The sequence below is a fragment of the Pseudophryne corroboree genome, chromosome 9 (genome assembly GCF_028390025.1).
Source record: "Pseudophryne corroboree isolate aPseCor3 chromosome 9, aPseCor3.hap2, whole genome shotgun sequence".
NCBI classification, from domain to species: Eukaryota; Metazoa; Chordata; class Amphibia; order Anura; family Myobatrachidae; genus Pseudophryne; species Pseudophryne corroboree.
This window is the reverse complement of record NC_086452.1, coordinates 481,879,983-481,906,986: the sequence shown is the minus strand read 5'-3', so window position 1 is coordinate 481,906,986 and position 27,004 is coordinate 481,879,983. Positions and strand designations below refer to the sequence as shown.

The following is a 27,004-nucleotide window of genomic DNA, read 5'->3' as shown; positions in this document are numbered from 1 at the left end:
TGAAGTCATCCCTATCCTGATCAAAGCCAGGAAGGATGTAACCGCAAAACATTATCACCGCATTTGGCGAAAATATGTTGCGTGGTGCGAGGCCAGTAAGGCCCGACGGAGGAAATTCAGCTGGGTCGTTTCCTACATTTCCTGCAAACAGGAGTGTCTATGGGCCTGAAATTGGGGTCCATTAAGGTTCAAATTTCGGCCCTGTCAATTTTCTTCCAAAAAGAACTAGCTTCAGTTCCTGAAGTTCAGACGTTTGTAAAAGGGGTACTGCATATACAGCCTCCTTTTGTGCCTTCAGTGGCACTTTGGGATCTCAATGTAGTTTTTGGGTTCCAAAAGTCACATGGGTTTGAACCACTTAAATCTGTGGAGTTAAAATATCTCACATGGAATGTGGTCATGCTGTTGGCCCTGGCCTGGGCCAGGCGCGTGTCAGAATTGGCGGCTTTATCCTGTAAAAGCCCTTATCTGATTTTCCATTCGGACAGGGCGGAATTGAGGACTCGTCCTCAGTTTCCCCCTAAGGTGGTTTCAGCGTTTCACCTGAACCAACCTATTGTGGTGCCTGCGGCTACTAGGGACTTGGAGGACTCCAAGTTGCTAGACGTTGTCAGGGCCCTGAAAATATATGTTTCCAGGACGGCTGGAGTCAGAAAATCTGACTCGCTGTTTATCCTGTATGCACCCAACAAGCTGGGTGCTCCTGCTTCTAAGCAGACTATTGCTCGTTGGATTTGTAGTACAATTCAGCTTGCACTTTCGGTGGCAGGCCTGCCACAGCCAAAAATCTGTAAATGCCCACTCCACAAGGAAGGTGGGCTCATCTTGGGCGGCTGCCCGAGGGGTCTCGGCTTTACAACTTTGCCGAGCAGCTACTTGGTCAGGAGCAAATACGTTTGTAAAATTCTACAAAATTGATACCCTGGCTGAGGAGGACCTCTCAATTGGTGCTGCAGAGTCATCCGCACTCTCCCGCCCGTTTGGGAGCTTTGGTATAATCCCCATGGTCCTTACGGAGTTCCCAGCATCCACTTAGGACGTTAGAGAAAATAAGAATTTACTTACCGATAATTCTATTTCTCGTAGTCCGTAGTGGATGCTGGGCGCCCATCCCAAGTGCGGATTGTCTGCAATACTGGTACATAGTTATTGTTACCAAAAATCTGGTTATTGCTGTAATGAGCCATCTTTTCTAGAGGCTCCTCTGTTATCATGCTGTTAACTGGGTTCAGATCACGAGTTATACGGTGTGATTGGTGTGGCTGGTATGAGTCTTACCCGGGATTCGAAATCCTTCCTTATTGTGTACGCTCGTCCGGGCACAGTATCCTAACTGAGGCTTGGAGGGGGGTCATAGGGGGAGGAGCCAGTGCACACCACATAGTCCTAAAGCTTTCTTTAGATGTGCCCAGTCTCCTGCGGAGCCGTTATTCCCCATGGTCCTTACGGAGTCCCCAGCATCCACTACGGACTACGAGAAATAGAATTATCGGTAAGTAAATTCTTATTATATTTGTTTAGCTTCTATTTTGTGGATGGTCGCTGTCCTAGGCCCCCCGTAGGACCCCCATTATGCTGCATCCCCTGTTTCTTTGGACTGGGAGTCGGCAGGATTCCGCTCCTGTCCTTTTTGCAGCTGTCCTTTTTCTAGTATTGTCATCTCTGTTTAATATTATGATACTTCGCGACGTGGTTTTCCACGCTGCATGTTCTTTTCCTCCTTTCTCTGCTTTCCCTCTCTTTCTATTTCCTTCCCTTGCTGCTCTTCCTTTCCCCCCTCCAGTGTCTGTCGTGGGGATGACTATTGTGCAGCTCTTAGGTCTGCCGTAATGATGGGGGCGAATGATCTGCATGTCACTACCCTTAATGTCAAAGGGCTTAATGTTCCTGAGAAAAGGTCTAAACTCCTCAAATGGCTTAGAGATGAGAGAGTTGACGTTGCTTTTATTCAGGAAACGCATTTTAAGATAGGACATGTGCCGTCCCTAAAATGTCACTACTATCCTCATGTTTTCCTGTCTAATAATTCTGCTGGTAAGACATTAGGCGTGGCTGTATTATTGGCTCGCCACTTGCCTGTCCTTAATGTTACCTCCCATAGAATAGCTGAAGGTGGAGGGTTGCTGGTGAAATGCGATATATACGGCCAACGCTTTTCTTTTTTGAACATATATGCTCCCAATGCTAAACAACCCGCCTTTCTGTCCTCGGTTTTGGATAATGCTGAGCCTCTTTTGGAGGGGGTGGTGGTGATGGGAGGCGACTTAAATTGGACCTTAGATCCCCTCCAGGACAATTCTAAAAAGAATTCTTGCAGGCCGGAGAGGGAGCATTGGGGGGTGAGACGCGCCCTGCTCGACCACCAGCTGATTGACACATGGAGACTGACACATCCTGCCGAGGCAGATTATTCCTTTTTCTCACACCCACATCAGACATATTCTAGAATTGATTACCTGTTTCTGAGCCACCGGCACCTACACCTCCTTTCTGATGCTTCTATAGGACAAATCGTGTGGTCAGATCATGCCCTAGTTAACCTCACTTTACGCCTTCCTCCCAGTGCACATCGCCAATGGTCCTGGCGTTTTAACGACACTTTTTTACAGGACGCGGACTGTCGGTCTCAAATCGACAGCGCCTTAGATTCTTATATCTGTACCAACGACCTAGATGACATTTCTAAAGTCTCAGTCTGGGAAGCACACAAATGTGTCATCAGGGGGGTTTGTGTCCAGATAGGATCTTTCCGCAAAAGGCAGAGGGAGAAACTCCGGGGTGAATTATTGTCTAAGATACAATCACTCGAGCTTTTACACAAGAAATTCCAAACCCCACAACATTATGCTGATCTTGAAGCTGCTAGGGCCGGTCTGAATAAGCTACTCTCTGACAGAGTCAAATTTTCTTATCGGAAGTGCCGTAGCAGATACTATCAATGGGGTAACAAACCCGGGAAATTACTGGCTAAAGCCCTTAGAGAGCAACGTGCTCTTACTTTTATTCATACAATTAAAAATAGTCACGGTCAGCCCCAACATGAGACACCTCACATCGCTAGGGCCTTAGGACATATTACTCCACTCTGTATAACCTTTCCGGTCCGACCGGTAGAGCGGATAAGTTGTCCCATCAAACAGCCATAGCTGACTACTTACGGGCCTTAGACTTCCCCACGCTATCCACAAAAGAAGTAGAAGATCTAGATGCCCCTTTCTCTACTGAGGAGGTTAGGAAAGTCATTGAATCTTCTCCCAACGGCAAGAGTCCTGGCCCATCAGGGCATACCATTGCTTATTATAAAACTTTCAAGGAGAAATTGGTTCCTCTACTCACGAGAGCCTTTAATACTATATCAGAACACTCGCCCTTCTCCCCGCAATCTCTCGAAGCCCATATTGCTGTTTTACCTAAGGAGGGTAAAGACCCCAGTCTTTGCTCCGGTTATCGGCTAATTTCACTATTGAATATAGACATAAAACTTTTTGCTAAGCTGATTGCAAATCGCCTTAAACTATTATTACCTGGTTTGATACATGGAGATCAGGCTGGATTTGTTTTAGGCCGAGAAGCCAGAGATAACACCTCTAAAGTGCTCAACATGATTCACTATGCTGGCCAGCTTTCGTCCCCATCAATCATACTGTCGACCGATGCTGAAAAAGCGTTTGATAGGGTGGACTGGGACTTTTGTCTGGCATACTGAAGCATCTAGGGCTCGGTAATACCTGTCTTCATAGAATCCTATCTCTTTATACTTCCCCGTCCGCCAAAATTAGGATTAATGGCTCCCTTTCTGATTCCTTTTCCATTTCCAATGGCACACGACAAGGCTGCCCACTATCCCCATTGCTTTTTGTCCTTTGCATGGAAACATTAGCTCGAAGCATTAGGGCCAATCCGAATATCTCGGGTTTGCTGATAAAAGGGACTGAATACAAATTGGCTTTATATGCCGACGATTTACTCGCTATAATTTCAAAACCGGTCACGTCTTTACCAAACCTGATGGTAGAATTTGAGAAGTTTGGAGCCCTCTCTAACTACAAAATAAATTATTCCAAATCTATTGCCATGAAGTTAACTACTCCTCCTGATGTAGTAGATGGTCTGAAACATGCCTTCCCTTTTACTTGGCACGACCATAAATTAAAATATTTGGGGGTATTACTGTCCAACGATTTATCCAAATTATTCTCCCTGAATTTTAGCCCCTTGTTGGCGAGGCTTCGCCTAGACTTCCAGAAATGGAAGAAATTAAGACTGTCATGGTTCGGCAGGATCAATATTGTCAAAATGAACGCCCTCCCTATGATATTATTCTTTCTACAGACCCTTCCAATACACATCCCCCTACTTTGGTTGCGAGACGTCCAGAATCTTATTCGCGCATTTGTTTGGGGATGCAAAACACCCAGGTTTAAACACGACATTTTATTTAGGAGAAAGCATCAAGGGGGGCAACAACTCCCACATATTTCTAACTACTACCATGCAGTACATTTGAATAGGATTCTGGAATGGTCGCGTGCTAAAGATCGCAAACAATGGGTTCTTCTGGAGGAGGGATGCCTTCCACATTATATCGAAATCGCACCTTGGCTTCCTATCCTCCCGAGGGTTACCCACCCCACGGTCTCCCCCACGCCTAAATTATGGGCCATGCTGAGATCTCAGAGCCATATATCCTCCAAATGGTCCCCTTTAACCTCCTTTCTCTATAACTCCGAATTTGTTCCGGGTCTCCACGGGACAGCTTTTGCTCCATGGGCAGAAGCCGGGATTTTCAGGGTCGGTCAGCTGGTGAGTTCGGGTAGGGTGCGCTCATTTTCAGATGTTCAGTCTCATTGGAACTTACATAGTGCTGAGTTTTGGAAGTTCCTGCAGGTTCATCATTTCATAACATCTTCCAAGAACCTTTCTGATATAACTAGGGATCTCACCGGGTTCGAAAAACTATGCGTTTCCCCTAGCTCTCCCACACATACTATCTCACAAATTTATGCGCTTATCATGGAAGACTTTTTTCCGCAACTTCCTACCTTCATGGCTTCCTGGGAGAAGGAACTGCCAGGGCTACCCACGCAGATCAAATGGGATTCCGTATTTCGTAACGCCCAAGCGAGCTCTTTATGCTTATCGACATTAGAGACCCTCTATAAACTCATATATAGGTGGTATAGGACTCCTCTTGTTCTTAATAAAATGTTTCCCTCCCTCTCGAATCTGTGCTGGAGATGTAGAAATGCCCCAGGGAGCTTTGTGCATATTTGGTGGGATTGCCCTCTTATAATTCCATTTTGGGCAGAGGTATTCAAGTGTTCTGAACTGATAGTGGGGGATGTGATCCCGAAAGACCCGGGTTTTTGGCTCCTCAATCACACCTCCGCGGGGGCGCACTCCTATAAACACTCCCTATTGAGACATCTTAGCAACGCAGCAAAAGCGGTTATTCCAACTCTTTGGAGATCCACCTCATCACCCTCGATTAAATTATGGTTTACAAAGATCGATTACTTTTTAGACATGGAAGACCTTATCTCCTTCTCATCTGGGAAAACCGTTAACTTCACAGCTACCTGGTTTCCCTGGTACGACTTTAAAGACTCTCCTGTGTATCGGTCCTACATGGCTACATAACCCCCCTCATATTCCGTGTACGGTGTCTTTCTAATATGTCTCAGATCCCTAATTGATAAAGTCCCCCCCCTTATCTTCCAAAGAACTCGTCCTTTCTGCGCAGACACTCTCACCTGACTCTACCTTTCTTAACTTTCCCCTTTTTATTTTTTCTCTCTTCCTTCTCTTCCCTCTTTCTCTCCTTTCCTATTTTCCTAATGCTGTTTTATTAAAATGTTCCCCCTTTATTTGTTCTGATGTTGTAAGTTATGCATACAGCTTATTTCCATACTTTGGGTGCTTCAAACGTATTGTTCTGATATATATATGATATGCGATGATTTTGTCCCTTCCTTTGGAAATGTATTGTTGTAATGATCTGTCTGCTGCCTTAATTAATAAAAACAGTTTACATTAAAAAAAAAAAATTGTCAGCTCCAGGGTCTCTGGGCGGATCACGAAAGATTGCTGTCTATAAATGTCCTGGAACTCCGGGCAATTTACAATGCGCTACAACAAGCAGTGCACATGCTTCGGTCTCACACTGTCCAGGTGCAGTCAGACAATGCGACGGCGGTCGCATACATCAACAAACAAGGAGGAACGAGAAGCCGCATGGCAATGCGGGAAGTAGCTCGAATCCTCAATTGGGCCGAGCATCACCAAGTGATATTGTCGGCAGTGTTCATCCCGGGAGTGGACAACTGGGAGGCGGATTATCTCAGACGTCGGGATTTTCATCCAGAAGAATGGGCATTAAATCCAGAAGTGTTTCACATGTTGGTCCATAGGTGGGGTTACCCTCAAGGGGACCTGATGGCATCTCGCCACAATCACCAAACGTCCCAGTATGTGTCCAGAACGCGAGATCCAAAGGCAGTGGCGGTGGATGCTCTCACAATCGCGTGGCCGTACAGCCTCGTGTATCTGTTTCCACCGTTTCCGCTGCTCCCTCTGTTGCTAAAACGGATCAAAAGAGAGTCTGCCACAGTCATACTAGTGGCACCTCATTGGCCTCGGAGAGCTTGGTTCTCAGATCTCCGCGGTCTACTCGCAGACTATCCTTGGCCGCTCCCACTACGTCCGGACCTGTTACAACAGGGTCCGTTCCTTTACCCCGATTTAGTGCGGCTGCGTTTGACGGGGTGGCTGTTGAGACCGCCCTCTTAAGAAGAGAGGGCATTCCAGATTTGGTTATACCAACCATGTTACGAGCTAGGAAGCCGGTTACGGCAGCTCATTATTACAGAATTTGGCGTGCCTATATAGGTTGGTGTGAAGCTCGGAAATTTCCGACATCATCTTTCAAGTTATCCCGTCTTTTGTTATTTCTACATACTGGATTAGATGGAGGACTGCGTTTATCTACACTAAAGGTGCAGGTATCTGCTTTGTCAATTTACTTTAAAAGACGATTGGCTCTATTGCCGTCGGTACACACCTTTCTGCAAGGTGTCCTCAGAGTACAGCCGCCATTTATTCCACCTACAGCGCCATGGGACTTGAATCTGGTTTTAGATTTCTTACAGTCTTCATATTTTGAACCCTTACAACAAGTGGATATTAAGTTTCTCACTTGGAAAACAGTTTTCCTCCTAGCCTTAGCTTTAGCAAGGCGTGTTTCAGATTTGTGTGCCTTGTCATGCAAGCCACCGTATTTGGTGTTTCATGATGACAGAGCGGAACTTCAGACGAATCCCGCTTTCTTACCAAAGGTAGTGTCATCTTTTCACATCAATCAACCAATAGTAGTTCCTGTGTTAACGGGAGATTCTGGAACGTTGGATGTGGTACGCGCATTACGCGTTTATGTATCCCGAACGTCTACAGTTCGTAAGACGGATACGTTGTTTGTTCTCTATGATGCTGCCAAGATGGGTTGGCCAGCTTCTAAGCAGACCTTATCCAGATGGATAAAACGGACCATACGTCAGGCTTACCTTCATGCTAGGTTACAGCCGCCTACATCAGTAACAGCTCATTCCACACGTTCTGTGGGAACTTCTTGGGCAGCTGGTCGTGGGGCTTCTACGACGCAGCTTTGCCGTGCGGCTACATGGTCATCAGTGCACACGTTTGTGCGCTTTTACAAGTTTGATACGTTTGCGGCATCAGCATCTAGCTTTGGCCGTCTAGTGTTACAGGTGCCAAACTGCTCTCCCGCCCACGGGGGAAGCTTTGGTACGTCCCAAGAGTACTCCAGTGAACCCCTAGTGGATGATAAAGAAAATAGGATTTTGGTACTTACCAGGTAAATCCTTTTCTTTGAATCCATAGGGGGCACTGGACACCCACCCAGAGCAGTTTTACCTGGTTTGTGGTAAGTTCAGTGGATCTTATGGTAACACATTCTCACCGACTGGTTCAAATTATAAAGTTCTATTGGTTATGGTGCCAACTGTTTAGTTGTCAGTAACGTTATGTGTCAACTTTATTGTTGTCCGTTGTTATATGTAATTCTCCATTGTCATCCTCTCTGTCGCTCCTGTTCGGCTCAGTAAAAAAACACTGAGGTACTCTGGGATATGGAGGGGAGGAGAGTTCTAAATTTGAATATTCAGTGCCTTGTTCCTGCGGAAGCCGTCCATATCCCAAGAGTACTCCAGTGCCCCCTATGGATTCAAAGAAAAGGATTTACCTGGTAAGTACCAAAATCCTATTATCGGTAGATATATTGGCCGTCGGCTGTGCTGCGGGGCCGACGCGATACATCTGTGAACGACGGAGTTCACCGACGTATCGGCCATACACACTGGCCGACGGTCCCGCGATACATCGGCCGTTCAAGAGAACGGCCGATATATCGGCCAGTGTGTACGGGCTTTTTGACCAGGTGTTCAGGGGTTGTCATACAGTGTAAGGTGAAGGCTGTCACAGTACTGTAATTTTCTCTTACGTCCTAGAGGATGCTGGGGACTCCGTAAGGACCATGGGGAATAGACGGACTCCGCAGGAGACATGGGCACTAAAAAGAACTTTAGATATGGGTGTGCACTGGCTCCTCCCTCTATGCCCCTCCTCGAAACCTCAGTTAGATCCTGTGCCCAGAGGAGACTGGGTACATTACAGGGAGCTCTCCTGAGTTTCCTGAAAGAAAGTATTTTGTTAGGTTTTTTATTTTCAGGGAGCACTGCTGGCAACAGGCTCCCTGCATCGTGGGACTGAGGAGAGAGAAGCAGCCCTACTTAAATGATAGGCTCTGCTTCTTAGGCTACTGGACACCATTAGCTCCAGAGGGAGTCGGAACGCAGGTCTCCCCTCACTGTTCGTCCCGGAGCCGTGCCGCCGTCCTCCTCACAGAGCCGGAAGATAGAAGCCGGGTGAGTATTAGAAGATAGAAGACTTCAGAGGCGGCAGAAGACTTAAGATCTTCTCAGAGGTAACCCGCAGCGGTAACGCTGCGCGCCATTGCTCCCACACACAACACACATGGCAGGCACTGATGGGTGCAGGGCGCAGGGGGGGGGGGGGCCCTGGTCAGCAATTTTAAACCTCTAGGACTGGCCAAAATGTATATATAGGCTCTGCGGGCTGTATATGGGAAATCCCCCGCCAGTTTTTGAAGAAATGGAGCGGGACCGAAGCCCGCCGCTGAGGGGGCGGAGCTTGATCCCTCAGCACTCACCAGCGCCATTTTCTCCACAGCACACCGCTGAGAAGCTGGCTTCCCGGACTCTCCCGTGCTGAACACGGTGACACAGGGTTTTAAAGAAGGGGGGGCACATAATTTGGCGCAGTGAATATATATATATATATATATATATATATATATAATTAAAAGCGCTATATCTATCTGGGAATTTTTTCCAGAGTCATTGGCGCTGGGTGTGTGCTGGCATACTCTCTCTCAGTTCTCCAACAAGGCCTTTTGGAGAGACAGTCTCCAGATTAGAGATTTCCCTGAGTGTGTGGGGTGTCGGTACGCGTGTGTCGGCATGTCTGAAGCGGAAGGCTCTTCTAGGGAGGAGGTGGAGCAAATGAGTGTGGTGTCTCCGTCGGCAACGCCGACACCTGACTGGTTGGATATGTGGAATGTTTTAAATGCAAATGTGAATTTATTACACAAAAGGTTGGACAAAGCAGAGTCCAGGGAATGTACAGGGAGTCAAACCCTGCCTTTCACTATGTCGCAGGGACCTTCTGGGTCTCAAAAGCGCCCACTATCCCAAGTAGTAGACACTGATACCGACACGGATTCTGACTCCAGTGTCGACTACGATGATGCGAAGTTGCAGCCAAAACTGGCTAAAAGTATTCATTATATGATCATTGCAATAAAAGATGTGTTGCATATCACAGATGACCCCTCGGTCCCGGACACGAGGGTGCGCATGTATAAGGAAAAGAAGCCTGAGGTTACTTTTCCCCCTTCACATGAGCTAAATGAGTTGTTTGAAAGGGCTTGGGAAACTCCAGACAAGAAACTGCAGATTCCCAAAAGGATTCTTATGGCGTATCCTTTCCCGGCTAACGATAGGATACTGTGGGAATCCTCCCCAAGGGTGGACAAAGCGTTGACACGCTTATCCAAAAAGGTAGCGCTGCCATCTCAAGATACCGCAACCCTCAAGGATCCTGCTGATCGCAGGCAGGAGACTACCTTGAAGTCAATTTACACACATACTGGTACATTACTCAGACCGGCGATAGCGTCGGCTTGGGTTTGTAGCGCTGTAGCAGCGTGGACAGATACCTTATCTGCTGATATTGATACGCTGGATAAGGAAACCATTTTATTGACCTTGGGTCATATTAAGGATGCTGTCCTATATATGAGAGATGCTCAGAAAGACGTGGGCCTACTGGGTTCCAGAGCCAACGCTATGGCGATTTCTGCTAGGCGAGCCCTATGGACCCGACAATGGACGGGTGATGCCGACTCGAAGAGGCATATGGAGGTTTGCCTTACAAGGGTGAGGAATTGTTTGGGGAATGTGTCACAGACCTGGTTTCCACGGCTACCGCAGGTAAATCATCTTTTTTACCTTATGTTTCCTCACAGCTTAAGAAAGCGCCACATTATCAGATGCAGTCCTTTAGGTCGCATAAATCCAAGAGAGCTCGGGGATCTTCCTTTCTCGCCAGAGGTAAGGGCAAGGGGAAAAAGCTGCCAGCTACAGCCAGTTCCCAGGAGCAGAAGTCCTCCCCGGCTTCTACAAAATCCACCGCATGACGCTGGTGCTCCGCTGAGGGAGTCTGCCCCAGTGGGGGCACGTCTTCGACTTTTCAGCCATGTCTGGGTTCAATCACAGGTGGATCCCTGGGCAATAGACATTGTTTCCCAGGGTTACAGGCTGGAATTCGAAGAGGTGCCTCCTCGCCGGTTTTTCAAATCGGCACTACCGGCTTCTTCCCCAGAGAGGGAGATAGTTTTAAATGCGATTCAAAAATTGTGTCTACAACAAGTGGTGGTCAAAGTTCCCCTGCTTCAACAGGGGATGGGGTATTACTCAACCCTGTCTGTGGTCCCGAAACCGGACGGTTCGGTCAGACCCATTCTGAATTTAAAATCCTTAAACCTATACTTAAAGAGGTTCAAGTTCAAGATGGAATCGCTCAGAGCGGTCATCGCCAGCCTGGAGGGGGGGGGATTATATGGTGTCCCTGGACATAAAGGATGCATACCTTCATGTCCCCATATATCCTCCTCATCAGGTGTTCCTGAGATTTGCTGTACAGGATTGTCATTACCAATTTCAGACGTTGCCGTTTGGGCTTTCCACGGCCCCGAGGGTTTTCACCAAGGTAATGGCGGAAATGATGGTGCTCCTGCGCAGGCAGGGAGTCACAATTATCCCGTACTTGGACGATCTCCTAATAAAAGCGAGATCAAGAGAGCAGTTGCTGAACAGCGTATCACTCTCCCTGAGGGTGTTGCAGAAGCACGGCTGAATTCTCAATCTGCCAAAGTCACAGTTGGTTCCAACGACCCGATTGCCTTTCTTAGGCATGATTCTGGATACAGAACAGAAAAGGGTTTGTCTCCCGATGGAAAAGGCCCACGAACTCCAGAACTTGGTCAGGGACCTGTTGAAGCCGAAAAGGGTGTCGGTGCATCAATGCACTCGAGTTCTGGGAAAGATGGTGGCGTCTTACGAGGCCATTCCATTCGGCAGGTTCCATGCGAGGACCTTTCAGTGGGACCTTCTGGACAAGTGGTCCGGGTCACATCTACATATACATCAGATGATCAGCCTGTCCCCAAGGGCAAGGGTATCTCTCCTGTGGTGGCTGCAGAGTGCTCACCTTCTAGAGGGTCGCAGGTTCGGCATTCAGGACTAGGTTCTGGTAACCACGGACGCGAGCCTCCGAGGATGGGGTGCAGTCACACAGGGAAGAAACTTTCAAGGTCTGTGGTAAAGCCAGGAGGCTTATCTACACATCAACGTACTGGACATAGACATGATGGCGTCACGCCTCAACAAGAAGCTGGTGGACGCCCTGGTCACACCGTGGGTGTTCCAGTCTGTTTATGTGTTCCCTCCTCTTCCTCTCATCTCAAAGATATTGAGAATCATAAGACGAAGAGGAGTACAGACAATTCTCATTGTTCCAGATTGGCCCTGACGGGCCTGGTATCCGGATCTGCAGGAAATGCTCACAGAAGATCCGTGGCCTCTTCCTCTCAGAGAGGACCTGTTGCAACAGGGGCCCTGTCTATTCCAAGACTTACCTGTGGCTGCGTTTGACGGCTTGGCGGTGGAACGCCGGATCCTAGCTGAAAAGGGCATTCCGGATGAGGTCATTCCTACTCTGATAAAGGCTAGGAAGGAGGTGACGGCGAAACATTATCACCGTATTTGGAGGAAGTATGTGTCTTGGTGTGAGTCCAAGAATGCTCCTCCGGAAGATTTCCATCTGGGCCGTTTTCTTCACTTCCTCCAGACTGGAGTGAATTTGGGCCTAAAATTAGGCTCCATTGAAGTTCAGATTTCGTCCCTATCCATTTTCTTTCAGAAGGAATTGGCTTCTCTCCCAGAAGTCCAGACTTTTGTGAAGGGAGTGCTGCATATCCAGCCTCCTTTTGTACCTCCAGTGGCACCATGGGACCTTAACGAGATCTTCCATGTAGACAGAGCTGAGTTGAGGACTCGTCCTCAATTTTTGCCTAAGGTGGTTTCCTCTTTTCATATAAACCAACCTATTGTGGTGCCTTTGGCTACGCGGGACTTGGAGGATTCTTAGTCCCTGGATGTGGTCAGGGCATTGAAAATGTATGTAGCCAGAACGGCTCGGGTTAGGAAAACAGAGGCACTGCTTGTCCTGTATGCGGCCAACAAGGTTGGCGCTCCTGCTTCTAAGCAGACTATTACTCGCTGGATCTGTAACACGATTCAGCAGGCTCATTCTACAGCTGGATTGCCGTTGCCAAATTCAGTAAAGGCCCATTCCACTAGGAAGGTGGGCTCTTTTTGGGGCGGCTGCCCAAGGTGTCTCGGCATTACAGCTTTGCCGAGCGGCGACTTGGTCGGGTTCAAACACCTTTGCAAAGTTTTACAAGTTTGATACCCTGGCTGAGGAGGACCTTATGTTTGCTCAATCGATGCTGCAGAGTCATCCGCACTCTCCCGCCCGTTTTGGAGCTTTGGTATAATCCCCATGGTCCTTACGGAGTCCCCAGCATCCTCTAGGACGTAAGAGAAAATAAGATTTTAAACCTACCGGTATATCTTTTTCTCCTAGTCCGTAGAGGATGCTGGGCGCCCGTCCCAGTGCGGACAAAATTCTGCAAGATTTGTATATAGTTATTGCTTACATAAGGGTTATGTTACAGTTGGAATCGGTCTTGGACCGTTGCTGTTGTTTGTTCATACTGTTAACGGGTTATGTGTATTCCAGGTTATATGGTATGATTGGTGTGGGCTGGTATGAATCTTGCCCTTAGATTTACAAAATCCTTTCCTTGTATTGTCCATCTCCTCTGGGCACAGTTTTCTAACTGAGGTCTGGAGGAGGGGCATAGAGGGAGGAGCCAGTGCACACCCATACCTAAAGTTCTTTATAGTGCCCATGTCTCCTGCGGAGCCCGTCTATACCCCATAGTCCTTACGGAGTCTTATTATTGCACACTGCCTCTTGCCATATTGTGTGTGTAGACTATCCCTGCAGCTATGTCTAGCATAGGCGAGGTTCCCAAGTAGACAGCTGCTCCAGTGCTGGTCTCATGCATGGTCCTGTGCAGTGACATTTCCCCCCAGGGCATTGTACAGGACGCTTTGTGTGCAGCTCGCTATAGCCAGCCCCTTCAGCTCCTGTGCAGGAATTCCCCGGGCTAGCACAGATAGCGGACCGCCTAGCAACCCCCGCGGTGGTTCCTCTTACAGGATTCCCCCAGCAGGTGCCCCCTGCTATGCAGTTATAGCTCTGCCCCCTCTCTGGGTGGATGTGTCTCTGCCTCTGCAGGTGTTACCGGGTGACCGACCTTACCCACTAAAGCCACCAGGGGTGCCATCCTCAGTCCACTCAGATTCTGAGGCAGACGTCTGATCTCCTAGGGAATAGTGTAAAGAATCCTAATATATGTGGAAATAAGAGTTCATAGGACCCCTAGTATCCAATTGTTAGTAATGATATTTATTTGAGATTATTCTGTGTCTGGTATATAACGAGATATAATAAATTAGAACACAGTTTTTCTTCACTTCTTCTGAATGAGTCCTGGAAGAACACAATGGAGCTTTTTCACAGATAGCATGTTTTTAATAAACTTTTTCCACTCTTTTATTTTTAAAACATTTAATTTTCGCTTTTTATAGTAGACCTCTTTTATCAGAAGACTTTGGGGTTCTATTTATGAAGCAGTGATAAGAGTGGAGAAGTGAGACTGTGGAGAAGTTGGCCGTGGCAACCAATCAGCTGCTCCGTACAATTGTAGAGTATGCAGATTATAAATGTTACTTCAATGCTGATTGGTTGCCACGGGCAACTTCTCCACTGGCTCACTTCTCCACTCTTATCACTGCTTCATGAATATACCCCCTAATAAAGGTTATACTTTAGTTATTGTGCGCCACTGATTGGACATTTCTTTTCTCCTCTTGAATATTTGAATGTATCGGCGTTCGTAAGGGCAGTGACATCTACTCTTCAAATAGAATAGGAGGAGCCTGCTCAGCTGCTGAAACGCCAGAAGGTAGTTACTGCTGAATTCCCTCAGTCTGAGCATCTACTGAACTCATTTGGGAAACATGGAGTACCCCTGGAGTACCCCTGGTAAAAAGTTTCAGCTCCCAAAGCACCTGGCTTCTCTTTACGCTATTCCTGCTGCTGATTGTGCTGGGAAGTTCCCCCAGCTGTGGATTCCCATGTGGTTAAAACTTCTACTTTACCTATCCCGACGACATCCTCCTTAAAGGAGACTATGGATAGGAGGATTGAAGCTTGTCTCAAATCTGTCCCCTTACAAGAGCTATTACTCGGCCCGCTATGGCCGCTGCCTGGGTGTCCAAATCCATTGAGATCTGAGCAGAGGCTCTGGAGGAAGTCCTTCCCACTGACATTCCCCGGGAACTTATGGGCCACATCACGGATATCAGGGATGCTGCATCTTATCTAGTCAAAGTGGTTCTGGATACTAGTCTCCTGGCCTCCAAGTGGTCCTGGCTACTTCAGTGGTAGCCCGCCGCATACTCTGCCTACGCTCATGGAAGCGGATACGGATTCCAAGAAGGCCCTGGAAATGCTGCCTTATGTGGTGGATATCCCACTTGTCCTGCATTGGACAAAATCATGGCTACTCCAGCAGCCGCCAAAACTGCTTTCTTTTTCATCCACTAGGGGTCACTGGAGTACTCTTGGGATAGGGACTGGGCGTAGCCGGAAATGGCACATATTTAAATATTTAAATTAGTAACTGGCCATCCCCTCCATAATCCCATAGAGCCTCCAGTATTTTTCTGTGCCTCTAGCGGAAGGTACTGAGGACTGAATGTCCTGCGATTCTTCAAGCAAGATTATTTCAAACAAGATTATTTTTCTACCTGATCCCTTCCCAACTTATCAGAGAAGTTCGGGTTAGGGATCATTGGTGCTGCATTAGCAGCAGATGGTCTGCCGGCGCTCATACAAAGGGCCCCACCATTGACTAAAATCAGCGCAGCTGATTGCAGCCACGGGCTGCACAAGGACGCAGGACGGCGCTTACAGAAAGGTCCAGTCATGGCCTCCGCAGGTGGTGCAGGTACTGAGCGGTAGGCAGCTCTCACTGCCGCCGCTCACTTACTTTTTCGATACTATTGCGGGCGGTCAACTCACGCTGCCGCCCATTATGGGGGGACTGTATGTGTTTATATACTGTAAATGTTCCTCTGCTGCTTGCCACTATAATGCTTCACTGGGTTGCAGAGGGAGCCAGCGAGCGAACCCCGGCACTACCGCAGGGCCGCTCGACCTTCCCCAGATGCTTTCATTGTCAGCACCCGGCGCCGCGGGGCGTTTGCAGTAAACTAGCGAGCAGTTCTCGCCGCTCTCCGGCGTCCGCACAATCCGTCCTCCGCCCTACGGCTCTGGTGGGGTGAGCGGCCGAGATGACCTCAGCTGCTGCCGCGGGCAGCTCTGGCGGCCGCTCACCAATCTCCGGCGTGCAAGTCACACGGCCACGGTAAGACTCGCACTCCCCGTCTCCCGTCTGCTGAACAACGGGTATATGTATATATATATATATATATATATATATGTATTTGTGTGTTTACACACTGATTGTATACAGATAGGTGTGTCGGTGTATATGTATATACATGTATTAATATATATATGGTTATGGTTAAATATATATATATATATATATATTGGACAGTGGAAGTATGGCGCCACAGGTGTGTGTGAGATAGATAAATATGACAGAATCAGACACTCCTTAAATAATTCAAGGCGTCAGCTAACCCTCAAGTATTAGGCAGGGATAAACTGCCTAGGTTAAATTGTATAAAAAGAGGGGGGATGAGGGTTACAGCGACCAACGGTGTCAACTAAAAAATATGAAGAGACTAACTGGATACGTAAAAAAATAGTAGTATATTTATTAATACAAAAAATATAAAACCAAGGTATAAAACCAGTTATAATAAAATGTCATAGTGGGTTTAAAAGCCGGAGGGTATATGCTAAAAATTAATACCAACTAAAAGGATAGCTAAAACAATAATATAAATAGTATAAAGGCAGTGATGATAGAATATCCAAAAAAAGAGAGAATGCTGCTTATCTTTTTAAGGTGGAGAGTCAATGGAGGTACACCCAACGCGTTTCGTCACTCTGACTTCATCAGGGGGTATGGGACTACTGAACAGGTACTCTTATTTATAGCACATGCAATTAAGAATGGATAGTTGTGACATCACTTCCTGTGTGGACTAATATTATTACCTTATGTGAGTTTTTTAACATGGGTATAACAGTTACTTAGTGTATTATAAAACAACCTCATAGAGCTTTTCATATATGAAAAACGAGTTTTAAATACTATAAAACTTCAGTAGAACAGTCCGGGGACGGGGCCGACGTCACTTCCGCCCCACTTCCTTTGTAGGAGTACTCGTATTGCGCATGCGCACAAGCGCCACACTTCCGGTCCGTGAACAAGTCTGTTTATGTTTCTCAGTCTGTTCTTCCGTTATTGCCGTCGCGTCACTTCCGGTTGCGGGCGGGATCTTCATCTATAGGCTGGGCAGCTTGTCAGTCATCGCGGCGGCCATTTTGTGGATGATTTTGATTTCTGAAGCATACATCAGTGCCGAGTCTTTCTATTTGACAGTAGTAGTTGTCCTTCATTTATCATTGCTGTGGCCATTTTGTTGGAGTTTCTGGCATCCAATGAATATAACAGTACAGAATTCCGTTTTGGAAGCAGCGCACGTATGAAAAGTAAAAAATATAGAAAGATGTATATGTTAGTGTCTATTCTATTAAAGAATTTTCAATTATCATACAGTGATCTGAGACTTTATATTGGGGGAGTTTTGAAAAATAACAATTGTTGCAAAAAAGTGACGTTTTTTTGTTCAAACAGTGAGGTGGACAAAATGTAGAATTAAACCATGGACCATATTTATACTAGTCACTTTGTGGCATAAAAAGGTTTTGAATACATTTTTTTGACCTTAGAGAAGTAATAGATAACCTTGTACACATGGTATAGGCATAGGAATAATTTATGAATGGTGATGGTCAGTGAGGAGATAAAAATAATTATAAACTAGTATCTGATATCAGTTATGTGCATATGTGCTAGACAGCGTGAAACCATTTAGGATACGTTAGTATATTCATAATATATTACTCAGTCATATACTAGTCATTGGTGATATATATAGATAAAAAGTGCATATGTGTATGACTGGTTGTGAGAGTTGGTGATGTGTTAAATTAATTATTTGCTATCAAGAACCTGTGCAATAGTGATTTAGCCATCTATTAATATTATTTCAAGCCTGACAAGGCTCGCTCTTCTACAGTACCCAATATTCGCAAGTAGTTACCCACTTGTTACTGATTGGGCCCAACACTGCTTAGCTTCCAAGATCGGACGGAATTGGGCGTAGAACCAGTGCGGTATGACTGTAGCATATAATGAAATAAGTCAGGCATATACTATAAAAGTTTTTTATTAAGATAATTAGTGACTATATACAGTGTTTTACAAATAGTGGTGATCGGAAAGTAAGTATGATGATGTGAAGCAAGCTTGAGAAGGAAAGAATTGGCTTATCTGTATCCAGAAGATTTTGGAGGGGGGTACTTCTCTCATAAAAATGGAGCGATTTCATATCCCTCATTGAAGCCCATGGGGTGTGCAGTTTTTAGTTGGAATATCCAAAACATCTCTCTTTGAGAGAGCTTCTTGGCAAGGTCTCCACCCCTTTCGCCACTGGTCACGTGTTCGATGGCTTTGAAAGTCATCTCTTCTGGATTACAATTGTGTTCCAGTTTAAAATGTCTGTACAGCAAGTGAGTCTCTACTTTGTTTTTGATACTTCGTACATGTTCCTGTACTCTAATTTTCAAGGTTCTTTTTGTTTTACCTACATATTTTTTGTGGCATGTACATTCCAACAAATAGATTACGGATGTAATATTACAGTTCATGAATTCTTTGATTTTGAATTCTTGTGTGCCGTCTGTATTGCAAAAAGTTTTTCTGTTAGGATTAAGAAATTTGCAGATGTTGCAGTGTCCACACTTGTAAGATCCGATGCATTTGGGGAGAGAGTTGGATTTTCCCTCTAATGGTATTTCTTTTAGCATGCTGGGCGCGAGGATGTCTTTCAAATTACGTGATTTTCGAAATACTAGTTCTGGTTGTGGTGGAAGGATCTTCTTTAAGATGGGGTCCATTAAAAGTATGTCCCAGTGGGTTCTTAGTGAAGTCCTGATGGTTTGTTCATGAGAACTGTAAGTAGTAACAAAGGAAATAGACTCCTTTGGTGCCGTTTTTTCCTTATAGGTCAGCAAATTTTCTCTCTCCAAATTTCTTGTCTTGGTAACAGCTTTGTCTAGTATAGTTTTTGGATAAAGTTTGTCCTCAAATCTTTTTCTGTATGTTTCAAGTTGTTCCTCACATTCAGTAATCAACAAGAATCTACATAACAGAGAAATAGAAGCGATGCGGAAACTACAGAAGAATACTCAAATTGTTTTAAAACCAGCTGATAAGGGGGGGGGTTGGTGATTATGAATCGGGATAATTACATACAAGAAGCACGGAGATTGTTAGGAGATTCCAACTCCTACAGCGTGCTAACAGACGACCCGAAAGATCAATACACAGATGAACTGAGGTCCCTACTCCTACAGGGACTGAGGAAAGACGTCATCACAAAGGATGAATTTTCTTTTTTAATGCAATCCAACCCCACGACCCCCATATTTTATTTCCTGCCAAAAATCCACAAGAGCCTGTCCAACCCACCAGGGAGACCAATTGTTGCCGGGATAGACTCCCTTACATCAAATCTGTCTAAATATGTTGATGTGTTTCTAAATCCGTACGTTAAAAAATTACCATCATACCTTAAAGATACCACCATGGTCCTGAATGAAGTCAAGAAAGTGAAATGGAAAGAGTCATATATATGGATAACTATTGATGTGCAATCCTTATATACCTGTATCGAGCACGAAAAAGGAATTGAAGCAAGCAAAGAATACTTGGACAAAGATAACACTCTCACCGAACCCCATAGGAATTTTATTTGCGATCTTATGAAATTCATTTTAAGCCGTAATTATTTTAAATTTTTAGACAAATTTTATCTACAACGGTGCGGCACCGCTATGGGGACTATTTTTGCCCCAAGCTTCGCCAATTTATTTATGGGAAGATGGGAGGAGAAGCACATATACACCACGCAACACTTCAAGGAATCCATTGTCATGTATAAAAGATACATTGACGATATCCTGATCATATGGGATGGGAGTGCCGAATCATTTCTGGACTTTTTAAAACTTTTACAGATCAATGATTTTAATTTATCTTTTACCTACAATCTGAACAAAGAGTCCATTGAATTCCTGGATCTAATCTTAATGGGAGAGAAAGAGGCAGTGTCTACAAAAAATTTTATAAAAGATGTTGATAAGAACAGCTACCTTCACTACAAGAGCAATCACTCCAAAAAATGGAAGAACAACATCCCCTACTCTCAATTCCATAGAATAAGGAGGAATTGCAACAAAAACGAAGAATGTGAGGAACAACTTGAAACATACAGAAAAAGATTTGAGGACAAACTTTATCCAAAAACTATACTAGACAAAGCTGTTACCAAGACAAGAAATTTGGAGAGAGAAAATTTGCTGACCTATAAGGAAAAAACGGCACCAAAGGAGTCTATTTCCTTTGTTACTACTTACAGTTCTCATGAACAAACCATCAGGACTTCACTAAGAACCCACTGGGACATACTTTTAATGGACCCCATCTTAAAGAAGATCCTTCCACCACAACCAGAACTAGTATTTCGAAAATCACGTAATTTGAAAGACATCCTCGCGCCCAGCATGCTAAAAGAAATACCATTAGAGGGAAAATCCAACTCTCTCCCCAAATGCATCGGATCTTACAAGTGTGGACACTGCAACATCTGCAAATTTCTTAATCCTAACAGAAAAACTTTTTGCAATACAGACGGCACACAAGAATTCAAAATCAAAGAATTCATGAACTGTAATATTACATCCGTAATCTATTTGTTGGAATGTACATGCCACAAAAAATATGTAGGTAAAACAAAAAGAACCTTGAAAATTAGAGTACAGGAACATGTACGAAGTATCAAAAACAAAGTAGAGACTCACTTGCTGTACAGACATTTTAAACTGGAACACAATTGTAATCCAGAAGAGATGACTTTCAAAGCCATCGAACACGTGACCAGTGGCGAAAGGGGTGGAGACCTTGCCAAGAAGCTCTCTCAAAGAGAGATGTTTTGGATATTCCAACTAAAAACTGCACACCCCATGGGCTTCAATGAGGGATATGAAATCGCTCCATTTTTATGAGAGAAGTACCCCCCTCCAAAATCTTCTGGATACAGATAAGCCAATTCTTTCCTTCTCAAGCTTGCTTCACATCATCATACTTACTTTCCGATCACCACTATTTGTAAAACACTGTATATAGTCACTAATTATCTTAATAAAAAACTTTTATAGTATATGCCTGACTTATTTCATTATATGCTACAGTCATACCGCACTGGTTCTACGCCCAATTCCGTCCGATCTTGGAAGCTAAGCAGTGTTGGGCCCAATCAGTAACAAGTGGGTAACTACTTGCGAATATTGGGTACTGTAGAAGAGCGAGCCTTGTCAGGCTTGAAATAATATTAATAGATGGCTAAATCACTATTGCACAGGTTCTTGATAGCAAATAATTAATTTAACACATCACCAACTCTCACAACCAGTCATACACATATGCACTTTTTATCTATATATATCACCAATGACTAGTATATGACTGAGTAATATATTATGAATATACTAACGTATCCTAAATGGTTTCACGCTGTCTAGCACATATGCACATAACTGATATCAGATACTAGTTTATAATTATTTTTATCTCCTCACTGACCATCACCATTCATAAATTATTCCTATGCCTATACCATGTGTACAAGGTTATCTATTACTTCTCTAAGGTCAAAAAAATGTATTCAAAACCTTTTTATGCCACAAAGTGACTAGTATAAATATGGTCCATGGTTTAATTCTACATTTTGTCCACCTCACTGTTTGAACAAAAAAACGTCACTTTTTTGCAACAATTGTTATTTTTCAAAACTCCCCCAATATAAAGTCTCAGATCACTGTATGATAATTGAAAATTCTTTAATAGAATAGACACTAACATATACATCTTTCTATATTTTTTACTTTTCATACGTGCGCTGCTTCCAAAACGGAATTCTGTACTGTTATATTCATTGGATGCCAGAAACTCCAACAAAATGGCCACAGCAATGATAAATGAAGGACAACTACTACTGTCAAATAGAAAGACTCGGCACTGATGTATGCTTCAGAAATCAAAATCATCCACAAAATGGCCGCCGCGATGACTGACAAGCTGCCCAGCCTATAGATGAAGATCCCGCCCGCAACCGGAAGTGACGCGACGGCAATAACGGAAGAACAGACTGAGAAACATAAACAGACTTGTTCACGGACCGGAAGTGTGGCGCTTGTGCGCATGCGCAATACGAGTACTCCTACAAAGGAAGTGGGGCGGAAGTGACGTCGGCCCCGTCCCCGGACTGTTCTACTGAAGTTTTATAGTATTTAAAACTCGTTTTTCATATATGAAAAGCTCTATGAGGTTGTTTTATAATACACTAAGTAACTGTTATACCCATGTTAAAAAACTCACATAAGGTAATAATATTAGTCCACACAGGAAGTGATGTCACAACTATCCATTCTTAATTGCATGTGCTATAAATAAGAGTACCTGTTCAGTAGTCCCATACCCCCTGATGAAGTCAGAGTGACGAAACGCGTTGGGTGTACCTCCATTGACTCTCCACCTTAAAAAGATAAGCAGCATTCTCTCTTTTTTTGGATATTCTATCATCACTGCCTTTATACTATTTATATTATTGTTTTAGCTATCCTTTTAGTTGGTATTAATTTTTAGCATATACCCTCCGGCTTTTAAACCCACTATGACATTTTATTATAACTGGTTTTATACCTTGGTTTTATATTTTTTGTATTAATAAATATACTACTATTTTTTTACGTATCCAGTTAGTCTCTTCATATTTTTTAGTTGACACCGTTGGTCGCTGTAACCCTCATCCCCCCTCTTTTTATATATATATATATATATATATATATATATATATATATATATATAACTTGGTGTATCAGCAATCTTGCAATAAGCAAGCACATGGCCGGACACCATTTTAACATTACTTCCTGGTTCTTCCCAGGAAGTTGCTGCCCTACAACACTCTGCCTCTAGAGGAGCCGGGTGTTAGGAATTTTACTTTCTTGGTTTTGTACAAGATGAACACGTGTGCTGTAATGTAGATTTATACACACTTTATTTACGTGGTACTAAGTCACGGTACTGGTCTATCCTTCTGTACTTGTTTGTCCGTGTACATAAGAAGTAAGTCTAAGACATAGCAGCTTCGCTGCAGAGTCCGTCGGACAAATAAGACTGCACATACGCACTATTGCCGTTCCTCGTTGGGGGAGGCTGGCGTATATACTGACTGTGAACAATTTTTGTTATTGTTTTATCATTTGACGGTTTCAGAGATACCCGTCGCAGTGTGCCCTACAGTATACAGCAGTAGGGGTGTTGTTTAACCTGGTTTGGGCCCGCTTTCGGCTTAACAGGGCAGTGGTTGCATGGCAAAACAGTTCACGTTTGCCCTACAAGAAGAACACCTTACGCTTCTCGCTGATCACACTTGTGAATCTGCTCAATATGTTATCTAGGGACAGTTTCTGTGGACGTCAGCAAGTTTAGTTCTCGCTTTTCAGCTTCACTAGTGCAGCACAACGTGCTTTTTCACTAAGTGCTTGACAGGACGGTGTTCGTTTCTAAACGAGAATAGAAACATTACCTTACGCTGCCCACATGTTTCGTCCTGTCTTGGACACATTCCTGAATAAATATACTCAGGATATAGTTTTTACATCTCGGTCATTTCGGGCCCGTGCTACAGAAACAGCCACAGGCGGGTCAGGTGGTAGAGAACGTGGTTTTCGATAACCTCTGATTGTCGTCAATATACGGTTAAAGTGCTGCCACCTACTTCCACGCATCTTTAACCAGGGTTCAGTGGCGTTTACAGCTAAGCCACTGAAAAGCCAGGGCTAGAATGAGTTTCCAGGCCATCGCCGATCGTCAGTGGTGGGCATCCACAGTTGGGGGATCCGCAATTTTTGGGTTCGCAATTTATCAGACAAAGGTTGATTGTTTTCCACCATTACAATTTGCAAGACGGGTCTGCCTGGGTCATAAGATGCGGTTCTGCACACCGCCATACAAGCTCTAGTAGATTGAGCACTTTGACTGCAGTCAACAACAGAGTCACGGTCATTATTCCAGTTTGGGGTAGTTCCAAAGCTGGCTGAATCTGTCAGTCCGATACTGACCCTTCAGGTCAATCAGGGCATCGCTTATACTACACATTCATGAATACCTGCAGTTGGTGACTACAGGTTGAAAATCACAGTGATTCTGGATTTCAACAAGAATAGGTACTTAGACGCATCAGGCCTACTTAAGTTGGCAGTAAAAACCATTCTCGCTTTCAAGCGCTAACGTTTTGGCTTCGTATGGCGCCTAGGGTTGTCACAAGTAATGGCTATCGTGATAGCTCATCCCTGGAAGTGATAACAGTTCAGTGTTTTGCAGATCTGCTCATTAAAACTCTGTCTCAAAACTTCGTCATACAACGGCCCTTACTAACGTACAAGGGTGTCGTTCAGCACGGTTAGATTGTTACCCTAGAGATATCAAGCCTCATTCCGTAACAACGGACTCATGCATAGGGATAATTCCGTGGTTGCACGGATTTACCTGCCTGAACATACCACACAAACTGTTCGTCATCACGTACAGTTCGTACGCAAGCCACGGACAGTCTTGATCCGTTTGGCCTTTTGCCTATTGGTAAGGAGGGTGACGTCTTTCGACGCACTCTACTTCGCAAGGAGTCACTCAGGTAATTTTCACCTGGAAGTTCTTGCACGCTCCTACAAGTTCATCAAATAGTACGGTTGTCTCTAAGGGCCAGAGTTTCACTACTCTAGTGGCTCCAAGTACATAATTTTACCGCAGGGACAATGTTCGGCGTCTGGAATTGGATAATTCTAAATATGAACGCGAGTCTCAGAGATTGGGGACCTGGGGTCCCAAAATGATTAACTTCACAAATCACGGAGATTTCGGTCAAACGCGCTGCGGCAAGCGGGCCACATGCTCCGTTCTCAGACTGTCCAAGTGCGGTCAGACAACACAACGGCGATCGCATACATCACCGATCAAGGAAGGAATCGAAGTCGCATGACCATGCGGCAGGTTGCTCGATGGTCATTCTGGGACTGAACAGCTGGAAGGCAGCTTATTCCAGGACACTGAGCATTGAATTCTTAAGTGTTCCAGATGTCGGTCCAGCGGTGGAGTTACCGACAGGGGTATCTATTGGCATCTCGCAAAAACAAATTAAACAAAAAAAAAAACATCCAAGTATGTGTCCATCCCAGTATGTGTCCAGTACAAGGGCTCCGAAGGCAGCAGCTGTAGATGCTCTGATGCTCTCACGATCGCGTGGCTGTACAGCGTTGTGAATCTGTTACAACGGTTACGCTGCTTCCTCGGGTACTAAAATGGATCATACAAGACTCCATGACAGTCATACTAGTGGCGCCACATTGGCTTCGGAGGCCATGATTCTTGGATCTCCGCGAACTACTCGCAGCCGATCCTTCACCGCTCTCGCCACGTCCGGACCTATCCCACTAGGGTCAGTTCTTTTACCCCGTTTTAGCGCGGCCGCGTTTGACGGGGTGGCTGTTCAAAGCGCTCTCAAGAACGGAGGGCATCCAGAATCTGGTATACAAATCATGTTAGGGGCTGGGAAGCCAGTACGGCAGCTCATTATCACAAGGTTTAGCGTGCCTCTATAGGTTGGTGTGACGCTCAGAAGTTTCCAACATCATTTTCAAGTTATCCCGTCTTTTAATATTTTTACAGACTGGGTTTGGTGAAGGATTATATTCTACACTCAAGGTGCAGGTCTCTGCATGTCAATTTACCTGCAAAGGTGTTTGGCTCCTTTGCCGATTGTACACCCTTTCCTGCACGGTGTCCTCAGACGACCTCCATTTATACCACCTACAGCGCCATGGGACGTGATCTGGTTTTACCACCTACAGCGCCAGGGGATGTGATGTGGTTTTAGGTTTTTTATTTACAGTCTTCATTTGTTGAATTCTTACAACAAGTGGATGTTACGTTTATCAATTGCTAAACACTTTTCTCTTAGCCTTAGCCTCTCAGCAAGGCGTGTTTTAACATAGGGTGGCTTGCATGACAAGGCCCCAAATCTGGTGTTTTATGGTCATAGCGAGGAACTTCGCACAAATTCCGTGTTCCAGTCAAAGATCGTATAATGTCACGCATCAATTAATTAATGTAGTTCCTCGGTTATCAATATGTTCGAGAACTTAAGTTACTTTGAATGTGGTACGCGCACTACGCGTTTATGTAACCCAAACAATTGTACGTAGAACAGAAACATTGTTCTCTATAATGAAGTGAAGATGGCTTTACAAGCTTCCAAGCAGTCCTTATGTCATACGTCAGGCTTAGCTTCATAATAGGCTACAACGCCTACATCAGGGTCAGACCATTCCAAACGTTCTAGTAAACGTCATAAGCGGGCTTCAATCGCCTACATCAGTGTCAGACCATTCCATACGTTCTTTGGGAATGTCAGGAGCAGCAGGTCGTGGAGTTCCTACGAAACAGCGTAGACGAGCTGCTACATGGTCATCAGTGCATGACCATCAGTGCGCATGTTTGTGCGCTTTTACAGGTTGGCTACGTTTGCGGCATCAGCATTTAGCTTTGGCCGTCTAGTGTTACAGGTGCCAAACTGCTCTCCCACCCAAGGGGGAAACTTTGGTACGTCCCAAGAGTACTCCAGTGACCCCTAGTGGATGAAAAAGAAAATAGGATTTTGGTACTTACCAGGTAAATCCTTTTCTTTGAATCCATAGGGGGCACTGGACGCCCACCCAGAGCAGTTTACCTGTCTTGTGGTAAGGTCTGTGGATTAAGGTCCATTCGAGACCGAAACGCGTCGGACAACTGTACTGTGAGTAGTTTTTCTGGAAAAAGGGAATAATCACG

At 45.0% G+C, this 27,004-nt stretch overlaps 1 protein-coding gene and 2 pseudogenes across 1 annotated transcript in view; 2 read left to right on the top strand and 1 right to left on the bottom strand.

The window, feature by feature from the left end:
• Nucleotides 1–27,004, top strand: part of IARS1 (isoleucyl-tRNA synthetase 1) — a 513,623-nt gene that overhangs the window by 394,248 nt on the left and 92,371 nt on the right. The window contains exon 23 of the mRNA XM_063941580.1: nt 19,411–21,044. Within this exon, the coding sequence (XP_063797650.1) occupies nt 19,411–21,044 (1,634 nt within the window). The remainder of the gene's footprint in view (nt 1–19,410; nt 21,045–27,004) is intronic.
• LOC134964861 (5S ribosomal RNA) lies at nt 18,063–18,182 on the bottom strand (annotated as a pseudogene).
• Nucleotides 21,299–21,418, top strand: LOC134964860 (5S ribosomal RNA; annotated as a pseudogene).